Below are 18305 nucleotides of genomic sequence, written 5' to 3' on the forward strand. Positions count from 1 at the left end.
TCTGTAGGTAAACATCAAAACCATATAGCAAGTAACAAGGAATTTAATCATTTTAAATACCAACATAATAGGTGTTATTCAATTTAAAGTTGGGGATATAACTAAAGCTAGTTTGCCTTCAGAGGCAATGTAATTACTGTTATATAATAGGAATCAACTATGAGGAATAAAAATATGATCACTTTATAGGCAAGGTCAGACAGCCTGGCACGCTTGATCGCTTTCACGAGGTTGATTCTAATAGCATGTTCTATCGTGACACAATGCAGTGGACAGACTGATGTCGTATTTGGGGAAACACAGCGGGGCTCTCTTCTGTCCAAGGCTTCCCAGGTCTATGAAGGACACAGTGGATCAGTTTTCCAGAGTGGAGACTGAAGCAGGGTTGTATAACTTAGGAGAGCAGAGTCTCCAGGCAGGCATTGGGTCTGTCTGAAGCAAACAGCAAGTGCGCATCTCATGGGCGTCTAAAATGCTGCACTGTAAGGTGTCTTTGCTGACCCTGGCTTGCACAGGGTCTCTTTCATGCATCCTCCTTGTAAACATGTGCTTCTTCTGACCCCTTGCCTAGAGCTGTGTGTTTCCGCGCCTCCCTGCTCTTACTCTGCACGTGTGTCTGTCTGCTTCCTGCCTTAGCGGTACTCCTATTTATGTGAAACGGAATCTCCTTGGTCCTTTCAGTCCCCAGATCAGATGGCACACTACCCTTCCTCAGCTGGCCACCTAGAGTGCCAGGCCGAGCTCCGTTTGCCTTGAATGGACTTGGCTGTCTGCTTTCCTTCTCTTCTGGAGGGGACTGCATAGACCTTGTCCTGGTTTATTCTCAACACTGTAGTGAGAATGAGTGGTGAAAAAAGTGACGGAAGGAGCAGCTTGTAGCAGCGTAGGGAGTCAGTCCAAAGAGAGTTGGAGACCTGCCATGCCATGAGACAGAGAATTTGAGGAATCTCAGGATCATTCGGAATCACTGCATCAGTAATGACTAGACCGCCCTGCCGACCACCGTAGGACGTGGCGGGAGGGGCTGGCCTGTGGCTGGGCTGTGGACCGCTGCGCTGACCACCGTAGGACGTGGCAGGAGGGCTGGCCTGTGGCTGGGCTGTGGACCACTGCGCTGACCACCGTAGGACGTGGCAGGAGGGGCTGGCCTGTGGCTGGGCTGTGGACCACCCTGCTGACCACCGTGGGGCTGGCCTGTGGACTGCTGCGCTGACCACCGTAGGACGTGGCAGGAGGGCTGGCCTGTGGCTGGTCTGTGGACCACTGCACTGACCACCGTAGGATGTGGCGGGAGGGGTGGGCCTGTGGCTGGGCTGTGGACCACCCTACCGACCACCGTAGGACGTGGCGGGAGGGTTGGCCTGTGGCTGGGCTGTGGACCGCTGCGCTGACCACCGTAGGACGTGGCTGGAGGGGTTGGCCTGTGGCTGGGCTGTGGACCGTTGCGCTGACCACCGTAGGACGTGGCAGGAGGGCTGGCCTGTGGCTGGGCTGTGGACTGCTGCTCTGACCACCGTGGGGCTGGCCTGTGGACTGCTGCGCTGACCACCGTAGGACGTGGAGGGAGGGGCTGGCCTGTGGCTGGGCTGTGGACCACCACGCTGACCACCATAGGATTCCTGTAGCACAGTGCCTTTCCTGCCAGGACAGAGCTGTGGCATCATGGAGGAGTTCCTGCTGTGGGGAGAAAGGCCTGTGTAAGACTGTGCACTCCTGCATAGGAGAGCGCTGAGTAACTCTGGACTTAATCTTGAATAAGACTTAAATTCGAAACTGCTTTTGAGGATGTTCTGCCTGCTTGTCTGTTTAATCAGCATGAATTCTTACGTAATTTACTTAGCAGAAGCTTTTTAACTAGAAGAGTTTGCAAAAAAGTTAATATTTATTTTGGGCGAATAAATGTCGTTATTAACCCAAAAGTTAATTTTTCTGTATAAGTATAATGAATGGTATTTACTATTTCTTATGAAAAAAAGTCAGCAAGATGAATCAATTCTCATAGCATCCATTAAAAAAGTAATACTATACAATCAAAGGCAACCCTCCAAAAATTAAAAATGCAATAATGCCATTAACCCAGTGGCTGCTCTCATCATTCCTAATTACTATGAAAAAATTTCATGCATGTAAGAGTTTCTATCATAAAAGTATACAAATTAAATAATACAATATTTATGAAACAAGTGCACTTAAAATTGATTAAAAAATAAACCATTTTCAGTCTGCACGCCCCCTACGGATCTCTTTCCTGTCATATAGAACTTTCTGAACTAAAGGGCCATAACCTCATACTTCTCTTTTCTTGTTTGTGTATTCATACATCTAAACAACTGTTATTTAGTTCATTTCTTCCAAAACTTTGTGAAGGAACTCAGACTGTGCATGCTCTTAATTTTCATCCTTACTGTGAGTACACCAGATGTTTCTCAATTTTTTTTCTTCATTGAACAATTCCACCATGAAATTCTTGTGTTTGGTTGTTGTTTCTATGTCAGAGGGAATCAGAATGTTCAACCTTTTGAAATAAATTGTTGTTCTGAACAGATGCACTGCATAACCTAGTGTATTAATTAGAGCCCTTATTACTTCACACTCTTGCCAACTAACCAGATATGAAATCGATTGTATCATGGTTTTAATTTGCATTTTCTCATTGCTAATGAGATTTGTTATAATTTTATACGTATATTGAACATTGCTACTTTCTGTTCTGAGAAATGCTTGTATGACTTTTGTTTTTTTTAATTGAGCTCTTTGTCTTGGATTTATTTATACCATTACTTTTTATGTTTGGTGAATAGAGTTTATTATTTATGGGTGTTAGAAGTATTTAGTATTCATTTTTCAGAATATAATATGCTTTTCATGATAGTTTTAAGCTCATCAGAAGTTATTTGAAGTTTAGGGACTTGGCTTTTGTAGTTATTTTCCTATTCTGAACAGAGAAGTTGTTCTTTGAGACAATCTTGCGAATCAAAATGAAGGGATCAGCAGACTCGCTGAGCTACTCTGCTGTCTCCTCTCAGCCCCACTGGTCTAAGAGCTGTCCTTTACCTCTGTAAGTGCCTGAGTTGCAGTGACACCCCTGGAGTCACATGAGAAAAATATACCAAGCACCTACAGAAAAGCAGGACATAAATGACATTTGCCACAAAGCACTACCTCAGCATCATGAGAAGAAGCCTTTCAAGTCCATCTTCTTTATCTTCCCAAACAAGAGAAAGAAAGGAAATGCCCCGAATTAAAACACATACTTCCCAATCATCTTTCAAAATGAAGCAACTGTGCTATGGTCCTTTTATTTATTTTTATTATATCCACATTTTTCTTCTTATTTTCAGGTAAAAGAAAACCATAACATATTTGAGTATGTTGTTATAAGAACTTGGGTAACGTCCTTCAGACTCAGCCATCTGCTCTCAGTAAAAACACTAAGGAGGGCTCCATGTCTGCACTCAGCTGGGTCTTGCAGTAGCCAGGCGCTTCAGACCTGTGCGTGTCCTTGATTTTCCTTGCTTACAGTGAGGTGTCCACACTGGCGTGTGAGGACACGTGACTGGGTCCACTGTTGATGAGCGGGGAAAGGGAGGCGCAAGTTCAAGGCTAGAATTAAATCACATATACCACCAAACAACAACAACAACAACAAAACTGGGTAAAACCATGTATGAAGACAGAAAGAAAATGCAGCCAGACAAATGCAAGGAGGGACTTGGGACGCCGACTTGTCCTCCATGTTGGTAGAGACCGGCGTGACTGGAGAGCAGGTAGCGTTTCTTCTCCTCCTTTTCTCTGTGGTTGTTGTGGTTTAGATGATTGTTGTTCTTCCTCCTCCTCATACTTGGAGGTTAATTCTGTGCCTTGTGCTTGCTAGGCAGGTGTTTTATGTCTTAAACCACATCCCCGGGCCTTTCATCTTTCATTGTAGTTTGAATAGGATCTTTTGTGTATGCCCAGCCCAGCATGGACTGCCGTCCACCTATTTATACTTTCCGTATTTCTAGGGTGATATATGTGCCACTGTGTCCAGCTTTTGATTGAGAGGAGTCTCGTATTTGCATGCAGGCCAGGCTCACTATCATATCCTCTTGATCTCCGCCTGCTGAGTAGCTAGGCATGAAACACCAGTGCCTGCATTTCTGATGATATAGTTATTACAAGGTGATCCCAAGTACCAAGCCAAAGGGGGGAGCAGAGAGGAGGTGAGAAAGTAGACAGGCAATGTTGTAAAATCTGCACAGCCTAGCCGGGTACCCCTGGGAGAGATGAGTATTCACTCTTACTGAGGGCCCTCCCAGGAACCATATACAAGAAACTGCTCATTGGCTCAGAGAGGAGGGGATGCTTGGACATATCTGGGGCTCTGTCCTCCAGGACTTCTGGTATTCTTGCACCTCTCAGTTGTGTCTGTGGGGACTAAATACCTGTTGCAGCTTTTAGGGAAAACAAACAAAACCAGGAACAGATTTGAAGTTGAGTTGGTGGTGTACCTACGACTGTCAACTTCTGCTGGGATGGAGCAGTGTACACTGAGGGGCCTATGCTTCTACATGCCATGACGCCACTATTTATCAGCACACACATAAAGCCGTTTGCCTCTGTAAGCAGTGAATTTGAGTCTACATCAATACACACATGCACCCATTTCTCAAGAAGCTGTGAGGCGCATCCCATCCTCACCATTATTACTACTACTATGATTATTAATTTTACAGAAAGAGAATCTAAGGCACACAAGTGGAGTTTTAAAATTCAAATCCTAGCTGTCAGAGCTGTGATTTAAATAACATAGTTTCCAGAATCTCTTCACTTATTCCTTGCATGACAATTGTGTTTTGAAAATAGGCACAAATTAAATTTAGATCTTTGTCTTTCATCAAATTTTGCCTCCCTTGCCCTTTCAAGTGTAGTGGGAAGAGTCCTCCCTCTCCTGGAGTATCACCTGGATAATCTTGGGGTCAGGGTTACAGAGCAGAGCCAGTGCTCCTACACGTCCATCCACGCACTGTATGGGGAACACGGAGCAAGCTGTTCGTGGTGCTTGGTGGTCATGGGGCCGTTTGGCTCTTAAATAGTTGGAATATGAATTCAATGCATATCCTACAAAATTGAGAAAACTTAGGGAAGTGTGGGAGTGGGAGGGATGAGGAAGACGATGAAAGAGGTGACAGCCGGGCATGGTGGCTCAGGCCTGTCATCCCGGCTTCTCAGGAGGCTGGGGTCTGAGGACCACAGTTCAAAGCCAGCCCAGGCAGGAAACTCCATAAGACTCTCATCTCCAACAAACCACTCAGAAAACCAGAAGTAGCACTTTGGCTCAAGTGGTAGAGTGCTAACCTTAAGCTGAAGAGCTGAAGGAGAGTGCCCAGGCCCAAGCCCCATGACCAACAAAAACAAAGAAAAGGTGACCATGATCAAGCCACGTTGTATTTGTTTACCATTTCGTTGTGTGGCAGCTCCCTTGTACAACTACTTAAAGATAAAAATAAAAAATAAAATAACCTCTCCAGATAATTAGTCCATGTCCTATGACTTGATAAAGCTGAAAATATTAGTAGAAACCTCCATGCTCAAACAAACTAATTTTTGGAGTCATTCTATCAGTGCTAATTATGTGCTCATCATAAATACAAATGTTTTTTCTCAATAGTGCAATTTTATTTTCATGACATTTTTTCTGAGTATTAGTGTCTGTACCTAGTTAAGATGAATACTGATACCTTCACTCTAGTCAAAATACAGGTGGATAAAGAACTTACTAGAACGATAACAGATAGAATAAAAACGCAGTGGGATTAGCAGGCCTTTGCTCAGTATTTATATTACTTTCTCACTCTGGCCTCCCAGTAGACTCGTTAAAATCCTGATGAGAAGCTCCACCTTACAGGTAGATGAGCGGAGCTCTAAAAGAGCTCACGGACTTTTCTGCCTAGGCTGGCTTCCATCAGAGATCCTCGGATCTCGGCCTCCTGAGTAGCAGGGGTTACATTCGTGAGCCACTGGCGCTCGGCTAGGGCTGGTTAGTTTTGGGGATGGGCGTTAGTTGGCCTTTAATCACAGTCCTCAGCTTCCTGAGTAAACAGGATTATACATGGGAGACACTGGCTACCCGTCTCCTGTGTGGCTGTATTTTTAATAAAAGAAACGTTTCAATCCAGGTAAACTTAAATAGCTTTTATCAATGACAATGAATTTTAAATAAAATGAATTTTTTAATCAGTACATGTTTGAAATTGAGGTACATTACCCAAGAAAGACAGAAATAGTTACAGTTTACTTTGGGGAGGGCTAGACTGGGTTTTAAACTCAGGGCCTGGGCAGTCTCCTACAACATTTTCTGCTCATGCTGGCATTCTACCTCTCTCTGGAGTTACAACTTCACTCCGGCTTTTTGATTGTTAACTGGGGATAAGAGTCCCATGAATTTTCCTACCCAGCTGACCTTGAACTGTGATCCTCAGAAATCAGCCTCCTGAGTAGCTGGAATTACAGGTGTGAGCCACTGGCAGTGTGCTAGAAATTACCTTTTATGTAACACTGAAAAACCATCAAACATAAATGACCATTTTATTAGAACAAAATAACATATTTTATCCATTTTTAAAAGGCATTATGGGAAATAAGTTTTAATGTATTTTAATGTAAGTTTTAATGTATTTTACTGTTCTCATAAAACCAAGTTACTCATTAACCTATGCTTATCAAGTATATATTAATATCTTATATTTTAAGTCACCAAATTGTACAGTGTTTGTTATAGGAGTGCTTGACAATTTTAGGATTGCTTTACAATTCTTAAACCTGCAAGGAAATTGCTAGGCTTGAGAAATGTTTAATTATAGTCCTCAAAACTTCTCGGTTGATAGAGATAACTGTCTCCACAATCAGCTTATTATTAGCATCTTAATTGTTTAGTAGAGTTTAGTAGAGGGACATCTTCTCACATGGGGTGTTAGACGCAGGAGCTGCTGAGGGCATTCCCAGCAGGCGGGCATGAGCGGCCCCTGTGATTACCAGCTAAGATGGCGGTAGCACGCGCGTGGAGCATGGATGTACAATCATGTATGGAAATTGCAGACCCTTTGGAGTAAATGAGTGTGTGACTTTTCTATCGCATTTTTCTCCCTGGAGAATATATTTGATTTGATCAGTAACCTATAATTTGGTCAGTATTGTACTTGCTGATGGTGAAGAATCAGGAGACTTGAGGCTTGCACACAATACTGCTAACTTTCAGATAGAATGAATGGTAGAAGTCCACATAGGCCTGCAGCCACTACACAGCTGGTAGCTTTTACGGAGAAATATTCCCAAATTCCATTGATCAATTCTGATTTCAAAAGGGACATGAAGAAATATATTCTTTAAAAAAAATGGAACTGTGTAATATAGTCTCTATTACTGACCTTTGACAGCATTGTAAAGTATTTGTTTCCCTCCAAAACAATGAGGTTTTATGAATCAGTTCTGTGTGGGCTCGTGTAAATTCAGTTAATTTCCCATGGATTCTGTGAAAATCCAGGTTTTCAGACAAAACACTGACATGTTATTTTCAATAAAAAGTTTCCAAAAGCACTTAAAATACCTGTTTATCTTAAATGAAGATCTATTCTTCCTAAGCATGCAATGGTTATGTGAATCAGCGCATGAAGAGGAGAAACAGATAGTTTCCAGGTCAAGCTTTCTGAGCTCTTCATCTAGCCTGTGTGGACTGGACAGAGATCAAGCATATGGCACTGTATTATGATATTAAGGAACTAAGTGATCAAGACAAGGAAAATACAAGCACTCAGATCCATGAGTGAGCCTGGGTGGGGCGGTGGTGGAGCACTTGGGTAGCAGGTATAAGGTTCTGGTCTCCAGCTCTGGAAGCAAATGAACAGCAGGAGATGAACACAGCAGTTCACCTGCTTTAGTCAGAACATGCAGAGGGCCTCAGTGCCTTCATTTAGCTATGAAGGAGCATTTATGAAACTGTTCTGTCCCCTTGCCTTAAATAAGGGAACAAGACAAAATTCCTGCTTCGTGAGACGTCTGTATTTCCTACAAATGAGTGATCTGTAAGAAATACTAACCGGAGTCCTATGCAGGAAAGTCCACAAGGCTGTGGGAAGGACCCTACCTGGCTGGTTACAAGGCAAATAGAGAATTAGTAGAATGAGAGGTAGAAAAATGAGAGCAAATGATACTAAGATCAATAGAAAGAGGTATTTGCTGAAGGCTTTGAGAGGGAACATATAAAAGGTTCTGCCGTGAGCATTGAACAGGACGGATAAATGGGGCGGTGGGAGCTGAAGTTGGGGGATGCTTATTACGAGATCGTTTTATATTCCTAGGGAAAGGCAATAATGGCCTTTTGAGAAAAATGGTAACACGAGCCCTTTAAAATAAACTCCTATCTTCCTGAGGTGTAGAATTTCATTTCTAAAGTCACAAAGCAGAGAAATCTTCTCTGCCTCCCCCTTTAACCCCAGGCCAAAGGTCACAGGGCTAAACTGGTATGTGATAAAAATTTATATTGGGCCTGGGAAGGTGGCTCAGAGGTAGAGCGCTTGCCTTGCATGCATGAGGCCCTGAGTTCGATTCCTCAGCACCACATAAGCAAAAAGAAAAAAGCCAGAAGTGGTTCTAGCCTCGAGCTGAAGACCTGAGGGACAGAGCCCAGGCCCAGAGTTCAGGCCCCACAACCAGACCCAAAAAAGAAAAATTATAATAGTGACCTGTACATGAAATGATTCTTTAAAAGGAACAAAAAACTTTCTATGTATGTAAAAATGTGATTTTGACCTACCTACTCTGATAGGGAAATCAAGGTGAGGCCTACTCATAACTCCTCAGCAGCAGGCAGCTAAGAAAGTCAATACTCATTCACACTAATGGCCCCACAGGCTGACTGTGTACCTTGGCTATTGTGAATAATGCTACAAGGGGTCTCTTTGACATACTGATTTCATTTCCTTTCAGTGCCTTCTCGTGGGATTACTGAATAATATGATAATTCCATATATGGTTCTCTGAGGAACCTGTATACGTCTTCCATTCCCAACAACTGTCAGGGTTCCTTTTTCCCCACATCCCCTCCAACACCCCCAATACAGAATAATTACTGCCTTGAAGGAGTATGTTTTATAATAAATACACCAATGGTGCTTTTCAGCGCCACCTGTGGTAACTGACTCGTGCCGTTCCCAGGAATATGCAATCTGGGACTTGCAGGCAGATGCAGTCAGGCCTTTCTTAGTGCAGTGCATGAAAATAATGAGCATGTAACCCACCAAGACCAGGGCCATGGCATTAGCAAGGATATACCCTAATTGGCATCCTTGCTAATAAACCAGAGAACTGAATGAATCCTTGTAAAGCCTCGCTATTTTCTGGGTCTAGTACTTGCTGAATATCTCACATACGGAAAACATGGTTATAGGAGAAGAGCCCAGAGACCTTGTTCTCCAAGACTCCCTGAGGAACAGTGTCCATGGTGTTCGTTTCCTTCTTGCTTTCTCTTTTTCTGTGACCCATTTTCCTCCTCCACACTGAAGCAAGATAAGAATCCCACCTTCCCTTGGTTCAAACCTCTGAGCCTAATGAACTCACCTGGGAGAGCAGAGGTGAGGATCCCCACAGCCAGAGGGGAAGCCTGTGGAGTCCAATGGTTGAACCACAGAAGTGAGCTAGGTTCCTTCAGCTGTGGCTGAAGTGGTAGAGCCCTCACCTTGAGCTGAGGGACAGCGCCCAGGCCCAGAGTTCAAGTCCCACGACTGACAAAAACAAAAACAAGCAAACAAAAAACAAGGTGAAATGTATTTAGATTTTGAAATTACCAAGCACCAAAAGTAATTTTATATAAGAAAGTGAATAAGAAAGACCAGTTAAGATTCATTTGTGATCATTAGAATGTACCTATAAATCTGCAAGTAAACCCAATGGATAGTAAAAGACAAATAATTATACCTGGACATGATTAATTAAACAGCAGTCTAACCCTTCACACAGTGACAACAAATGAGGATATTCTTGGGAGAGGATCACGGGCTCAATGGCTATGTGCATATGATCATAGAAAATGTTGTTTATTGAAACAAACTCCAAGAAAGGGAAGCAAGAGCTTTTTTATTGTACTGTTTGTGGTTCTTTTTTGTTTTCTTCTTTCCTTTTTTCTTTGGTTTATTCTCTTCTGTCAATGTTTTTTATTTCTGTACCCTTTGCCTCGTATGCAAGTTTATCTGATTGGGAAGGGGAAACAGAAATGGTGGGACAAAGGATGACCAATTTAACACTAGACATTCTGTTGAAAATGAACTATGCAACTTGTGGGGAAGGGAAGTTGGGAGGAGAAACTGGAAGATGCTGGGGAAGGGAGAGACACTGTTCAAAAGTCAGTGCACTCATTGCCTGACATGCAGACTGTAACCCTCAACTCGAGCATAAAATGTTTGCAAACATAAAGAAGATCCATTCGTCCAGCTGAAATGTGCTCGCAGCTCAGCTTTCCAAAACCACGATAAACCAGTCCTTTCTGGGATTTAGTGTCTTTTTGTTTCCCCAGTTCTGGGGCTTGAACTCAGGGTCTAGGTGCTGACCCTGAGCCTTTATGCTCAAGGCTAGCGCTCTACCACTTGAAGCACAGCACCACTTATGGCTTTTTCTGAGTAGTTTATTGGAGATGAGAGTCCCATAGACTTTTCTGCCCATGCTGGCTTCAAACTGCCATCCTCAACCCTCAGCATCCCCAGTAGCTATGACTACAGGTATGAGCCACTGGCACACAGTTTAGTGTCTCTGTTATATCTTTCCCAGAATTGATACTCTATACAAATTGAGAAAAGTAATGCAAAGTACAGAGCTTCAATTTCTTTGAAGACAAAATAAGGGGCTTTCATTATTACATTATGAAAGTGGTACATACAAATATTTAAGGTAAATTGTATATAGAGGGAAGGTTCCCAGTATGTATCATGTTATATAAAGCATAGTACCAGTGGCTCATACCTGTAACCCAAGGTGCTTGGGAAAGATTGGAAGGACTGTAATTTAAGGCCAATCAAGGCAAAAAGGTCAGGAGACACCATCACAATCATAGCTGGGCTGTTAGTATGCACCTGTTATCCTAGCTACTGTGTGAAGGATGACATAGAAGTATCACAATTTGAGCCAGCCTGTCCAAAAAGTGAAACTATCACCAGAGCTTGGTGGCCCCTGCCTGGTTAGCATGAGGCTCTGACTGCAGGCCTCAGGACCACCAAGATAGGAAAAGGTGTACGAAAGATATGAGCATGTTCTGAATTAACATATAGGCATTTTAAGGTATATTTTGTTTTATGTTTTGTACTTTAGCTTCACATGATTTTTTTGTTCAAACATCTCAGAAATTGAGATGCTTGACAAGATTATCTTGTTAAACAAAACTGGACATGTATTTTCAAGTTTTTAAAAACTTCTACGCTGTATGTTTAAAAGGTATTTCCTATCAGCACTAAGATGAGCTCTCTGTCATTAATCCGTGGGGAGAAATTACATGAGTAGAAAAAATTTGATGGAATTAGTTTGATTCTTTTTTGCCATTTCCAACATCCTCCCTTTTCTCTTTCCTGGTGCTAAAAAAACTTGCCATGCTTAAATCCTTTCTGATTCTCACACCTGTACCCAAACAGGAGCCTTTTGTCATCCGTAAGCTAAATGGGAGATGGGAGATGTAGATTCTTCCTCTGGATCAGCTGAGTGGACAGGTGCTTTTCACCATCCCGTTCCTCTTCGGCGCTTTGCCAGTCTCTGGCTTTGGTGGCAGGCCAGTGCTACGGGGTTTGAGCTGTTGGTGGGTTGTTCACAGAGATGGTCAGAGGGGCTGTTCCTGTGCATACAGTATGCAGATACCTGTGCTTACCAGATACAAACGCAAGTAGTCACTGGCCACTAACTCGGTGTCCTTGTGTTGATGAATGGCACTGGACTTTTGTTGTTGTAGTCAAGGCTGTGCTTACTGGGATGTTAGTTCTCAACCCCTCTGTCTCCTCACCATGGAGAAATGGGAAGGACAGATCTGTCACTCTGAAAGTAAACCTTTGGATGTTCTATAAGGCTCGGCGCTTTTTACCTCGTATGCAAATCTGTTATCTTTAACTTTGGCCTTGACTGTGGCCCTAGCTCCACCAAAACAAGAGCACATACCTGCCTGGTGGTACGTGAGCGGAACAGGAAGCGAGACCAAAGTTCAAAGGGTGCATGACTCTTCCTTCAGTAGCTACAGAAATGTGGCACAAGCCTGTACCACCACATTTAAGTAATACTGCTTTGCCTTTAGAATTCTATTTTGTTGATGAATGCTATTCTTGATTCTTTAGACGTTATAATATTATTAGATTATGATCACTTAGGGTTAAACACATAATAATGCTCTGAAATATCCATTGTATTCTCCATTGTACATTTAAAATCTTGTTATAACCCCTTGTAGCCCTGGTGTAGAAGGAATGTACCACAGATAAATGAATTCCATTAGTACTGCTCAATGGACACATTCTTATACCTCAGATCACTTATTTTCAAATATGTACCTGTTCAAAGGAGAGTATGGCATTCTAATTGCACTGGGTGACAGGATTTTAAACCTCTTGTCAACACCAAGAAATTGAAGTTTAAATACTTTGGTCTCCAGAAGGGCTGGGCTGAGTTTAGATGATTAATAACCCTGTTATAGATGTGTGCATGGGTATATATTCTGTCGTGGATTCTAGTAGGTGTAACAGTATAACTGTGATGTCATTATTTTTATCCAGTTGACATTTCATCCTTACTAAATAATTGAAGAGAGGTCACGGGCATCCATTTTATTTCTCTAGTTAGTTATGGCGCTGTTGTCTGAATACAGATAATACTCAACTGTTGCAAATAACACAAAGCCGTTCAAAGGATTTTTCATGCTACAAGCACGTTTTTACTTATTGGAAGCTTTAAATTTTATCTGCGTAGATAGATAAACATGGAACATTTCATACAGCTGAAGAAAGGTGGCCTGCCTCATCCTCCGATCATCCTGCCAGATTTTCAGACGCAGCCGGTGTCGCATGTGTCTTCTAGTCAGAGACAGTACGCACGCGCCTGCATGGAGACTGCCAGGGGCAGGCGTGGCGTCACGAGGCTGTCGCGTTGGTCAGGAGCACAGCCCGGAGCAGCTGCCATGGGCCATTTTATGTCCAGTGACACAGTGGTAAAGATGAGAATAAGTTGTTGGTGTTGTTGGTCAGCCACGCTGATTCCATGTGGCAGGTAGTGAGAGGAGATAATAAAAAATTCAAAAAGAAAGGAAGGAAGGGAGGAAGGGAGGGAGAGAAGGAAGAAGAAAGGATTAGAGTTGAATTAAACCTTGGCCTGCAGCGGCACCGTCAGTATTTTAAGTCTGACTTGCAGCTAAGCCTGATGTACTACTAAACAGCCTAACCTACTCTTGTTACCAGGTCGCTTAGTCTCAGGAAGTCACAAGTGGCCAGCTGTCCAACCATGCTCAGATGAGACAGAATCAAGCAGTAGCCCGTCGGATAGGCTGTCTCCGGTGTGTTTTGTGCACTGCACTTCTATTCTTTGGCTCTAAATACAACCTCTGAGGATGTGAGGAATTTGAGCCCTTTGCCCCTGACTATTCTCCTATTCCACTCTAGAATCACAACGAAAGACAATTGGGCTCTACAAACTAGATTAATTATACTTTTCTCTTTTAATAGAAAAAGGGAAGAAAGAAGAAAGGAAGGGAAAGTGATTGAAGCAAGATACCTTTCCATCAAAAAGTCAAACATTTTAAAAAGTATGCAGCACCAAATGTATCAATAATTCTGAGTTAAGTAAACTTGACCCCAAATTATAAAGAACCATAAAAAAAGAATTTTAAGCTTTTAACTAAATTATTCACATTACAAAAAGTGGCTATGCATTAAGACTTCATCAAAAATATATCTTAGATAAAACTAACATCAAAGAAAAATGTTTGTAATATATTAAAATACTGTTTTTCAGTTAAAGAATAGGACATTTTGCATTTAGTTTTCTTCTGGCAGTGTTTTATAGATTTCTTCTTAGAAGTTTTTCCTGTCTTTTTATTTGTTCTAATATGATTGAAACTTTATAATGTTGTGATGCTCGTTTTTTAATTAATTTACTTGATTGTTCTTATAGAGGTGATGTACAGAGGGATTGCAGTTACGTGCGTTAGGTAATGAGCGCGTTTCCTTTCGGACAGTATCTTCTGGTCCCTCACGCTCTCCCAGCCCCTCCCTCCCATCTCCCCCCATGAGTTGGGGGCTCACTTTCGTCAATGTCCAGTGAGCTCCACTGCTGCACTTTCTCTCCCTTTCTCCTTCAAGTTCTTCGCCCTTTCCCCACCCACGAAGACCTACATGTGAAAACACCATAAAAACTTCAAAAGGAAAGAGAAAAAAATAAGTCTCTTGTTTTCATACCTAACATTTGTGTCAGTATGTGTATTATTTTATAGAAGCATGAAGAGGCACAAGTTTGTGTCCGTATGTGTATTATCTTATATAAACATGAAGAGACACTTAAGCATTGCACCTTTGTGATTCTCTCCTAAGATTAACCTCTTTTGGTCTCACTGTGTGTGAGTATCTAGAAGCCCGTATAATTTGTCATATCCCGGTGCATTTAATTTCTGCATATCATAGAGAGCATGCACCATTTATCTCTCTGAGCTTGGCTTACCTCACTTAACATGATTTGTTCTAGTTCCATCCATTTCCTGCAGATGGTATTATTTTATTCTTTTTAATGGCTGTGTATAAAATTCCATTGTGTATAGGTAACACCTTCTTGGGGTCCACTCATCTATTGTGAGGCATCTGGGCTGTTTCCATATCTTGGCTATTGTGAATAGTGTGTCAGTGAACATGGATGTGCAGGTGTCCTTATCATATCCTGGTTTATGATGCTCAGGGTAGATGCCCAGGGGTGGTATGGCTGGGTCGTAGGGAACGTCTCAGTTTCATTTTTTGAAGAACCTCCGGACTGCTGTCCAGAGTAGTTGTACTAGGTTACGTTCCCACCAACAGTGCAGTAAAATTCATTTTTCACATAGTCCCAGTTTTTCACAATTCACAATGTTGGCCGGTCTAACTGGGGTCAGATGCAATCTCAGCATTGTTTTGATTTTCCCTATCATGGCCAGGGACGATGACCATTTCCTCATGGGTTGCTTTGCCATTCTTACTTCTTCTGAGAAGTCTCTCCTTAGCTCCTTTGCCCATTTAGTGATTGGTTTCTTAGCTTTGGGAGGGGTTAGTTTTTTGAGCTCCTTGTATATATTGGATATTAGGTAGGTCTTTGTCTGATATATTGCTGGTAAAGATCTTTTCCTAGTTTGTTGGTTGTCTTCTAGTTTTGTAACTGTAACCTTAGCTGTGCAGAAATGGTTATATTGATGTAATCGCACTTGTCAAGTCTCTCTCCTAGCTTTTGTGCCCCTGGGACTCTATTCAAGAAGTCTTTACCTATAACCTATAAATTCTAATGTTTTTCTGACTTACTCTTGTTGTAGTTTCAAGGTTTTGGGTCTGATATTGAGGTCTTTGATCCACTTTGGGGTTTTTTGTTGTTTTGTTTTTGTTTTTTATGATTAAAAATTAAGCTGGAAACAGGTGGGTCAAGCTATAATCCTCACTACTTTTAAGATGGAAATTGATGGGGAGACATCAAATATCTTAATGAACTAGTTAAACTATATGGATTTTTTTCCTTTTATGAGTTTTAAACCTATGACCTTAAGCATGCTAAGCAACTGATCTGTGCTACTTGAACCTACCCCAGACCCAAGTATTCTTTTTTTTTCTTTTCTTTTTTTTTTTTTTTGTTTGCAGGGTGGTGGAGGAAAGATCCTCTGCTTGGGACTGTGCTTCTTCTTTTTTGTTTTTTTTTGTTTTTTTTGTTTTTTTTTTTTGTGGAGGTCTTGCAGTAGGTCTGTTTTCTATTACAAGTTAGTTTGACAGCCTTTCTGATTCTTGACGTTTCTGTATATTCATAGGTATGTTATTTTGTGCAAATGTCTATCTGGACTCTTTTACCTAAGATCAGAGATTAATATCTTTTATTTATTCAATAAATGTGACTGACATATAAGTAATATATTAAAAGACATATCTTATAATTATTGAAAATTTTAATCAGTTCAGAAATTACCCAAAACAGAATGCAAGCATTGGATAGGTCTTTTTTTTTTATCCAATCTACTAGTCGTCTTCTTTTGATTGGAGAATTGATTCCATTCATATTTAGTGTTATTACAGAGGGATGTGTCATGTCCTGCCATTGTTTTTTTCCCATTCCTGTGTTTACTTTTTTTTGATCTTTTAGTGATTTTTGTCTGGTGTGTTTCTTTGATGTTGATTGTTTTCTTCAGATTTTATTCCTCCCTTTAGAATCTTCCTTTAGAGCCCTCCCTTGATCCTTTTCAATTGGTATTAGTGCGTGGTGACAAGCAGGGCTCCACATAGTTTTCTGCATATGGACGCCCCATTTTCCCAACGCCAGTTATTAAAGTGGCTTTGGTTCCCTTATCAAACATCAGATGACTACAAGTATACGGTTTTATTGCTAGGTCTTCTAATCTATTCCATTGATCTTTGGGTCTGTTTTGGTGCCAATACCAAGCTGTGTTTGTTATTATGGCTTTGAAGTAGAGTTTGAGGTGGTCTACTAGCCCTTCTTTTTTTGTCTAGAATTGCGTTAGCTATTCTAGGTCTTTTGTTGTTCCATATGAATTTTTGGATTGCTTTCTCTATCTCAGTAAAGAATGTCTTTGGGATTTTGATGGTGATTGCATTGAATTTGTATATCATTTTTGGCAATATGGCCATTTTCATATTATTGATTCTACCTATTCAAGAATATGGAGGATCTTTCCATTTCCTGGTGTCCTCTTTTATTTTTTTCTTCAGATTTTTATATAGTCATAAGAATCTTTTACATCTTTGGTTAGGTTAATTCCTAGTTTTGTTTTGTTTTTTTGGGAGGCTATGGCAAATGCTATTTTTTCATGCTTTCCCTTTCTGCTTATTCATTCTTGACTTAAGCTCAGAAAATTAGACTTATTTTCTGTGCACTTTTTTTGTAAAGGGTCATATTTTAATTCCAGAATTTTACAGTTCAACTTTAGTATCAGCACATGTATACATGTTTTATGGAAAAAAACTATACTTCATAACTACTCCAAAAGCCCATCTTTTCCAAACAATAGCCAAAATTAAAATTAACTAGAAAATTTCCAAACAGGAGAAACTGGTTTAGTTTATGCAACTTTGGGGGAATGGAACCATAACACATTACAAAAGGTGATCTAAAGACTGTAGTTGGAACTGCTGTTTTTTAGACTTTTTCCAATAAGCATTGTTAAACTGTAGTTTGAGGACATTTTTTTTCATCTCAACATAACCTCAGATCATAGATGAGCAAACTAACATTAAAATATTTACAGTTAACTAGCTGTTCTAAAAAGAAAGCCTCTTAATTCCATGTATGTAAATGAATGTAAAACAAGAAATTGAGGCGAACAGTTAAGAGGTTCTGTTTTTAGAACAAGTTAATTGGAAATATTTGAATGTATACCCTTTCCATGGGAAAAAAAATTAGTGAATACTAATACATGACCCAAGAGGAATAGCTAAGTCTCTTCTGTGAGCCCGAGCCTGAAAAGGGCTTTGGTAAATCCACTTCCACAGGAACCAACACCATAAATGCCAACGCAGTAGATGTCCTTATACCAGAAGTAATTAGCTCTGTCTTATGGTAAAGGTGATGTACAGAGGAGCTCAGTTACATAAGGAAGGAAATGAGTGCAATTCTTGTCAAACAGCTTTTGAGAATGTTCTTTACTTAAGTTATGATGGAAAAAACTAAGCCAGAATTAGACTTCTGAAGGTAGAACTCATCCTTTCTGCTGCCAATCAGGTTTTCCATGGTAAGTGAATACATCTACATCTTCCATTCAGTATTCTGTTTCCTCTTGTCTTATATTTTAAATGCTGATTAAACACCTATTTTTGTTTTTAAGTAACGGTATCTAAGAAAGTGGGGGAGCAGATTTTTGTGGGTTTTCCAATACACTTAGCAGCTCAAAACAGTTTCCTTTATTTGATCAGTTCTACTTTAGGAGCATTTTCATAGCTATTCATATTTGATAATCTATACAAAAGTAATATGTGTGGTTTAAAAAGAGAAGCAGATATTCTTCAGGTTAATGGGAATACAGGTGAAGATTACATGTGCACATAAAATGAAGGTAAAATCATTTTCCATGTAGAAAAATTTGC

General features: G+C 40.9%; 1 protein-coding gene across 6 annotated transcripts in view; it reads left to right on the top strand.

Moving 5' to 3' along the window:
• Nucleotides 1-18305, top strand: part of Khdrbs2 (KH RNA binding domain containing, signal transduction associated 2) — a 309495-nt gene that overhangs the window by 161390 nt on the left and 129800 nt on the right. Inside the window, exon 7 of one of the 6 annotated variants that reach the window (XM_070017228.1) lies at nt 13716-13784. The exons of the other annotated variants lie outside the window; for them this stretch is intronic. Within the exon in view, the coding sequence (XP_069873329.1) occupies nt 13716-13754 (39 nt within the window). The 3' untranslated portion in view covers nt 13755-13784. Of the gene's footprint in view, nt 1-13715; nt 13785-18305 lie in introns of those variants that run through there. 6 annotated transcript variants of the gene reach the window in all.

Source organism: Dipodomys merriami, unplaced genomic scaffold (genome assembly GCF_024711535.1).
Source record: "Dipodomys merriami isolate MVZ:Mamm:240054 unplaced genomic scaffold, mDipMer1.0.p SCAF_122, whole genome shotgun sequence".
Taxonomy (NCBI): Eukaryota; Metazoa; Chordata; class Mammalia; order Rodentia; family Heteromyidae; genus Dipodomys; species Dipodomys merriami.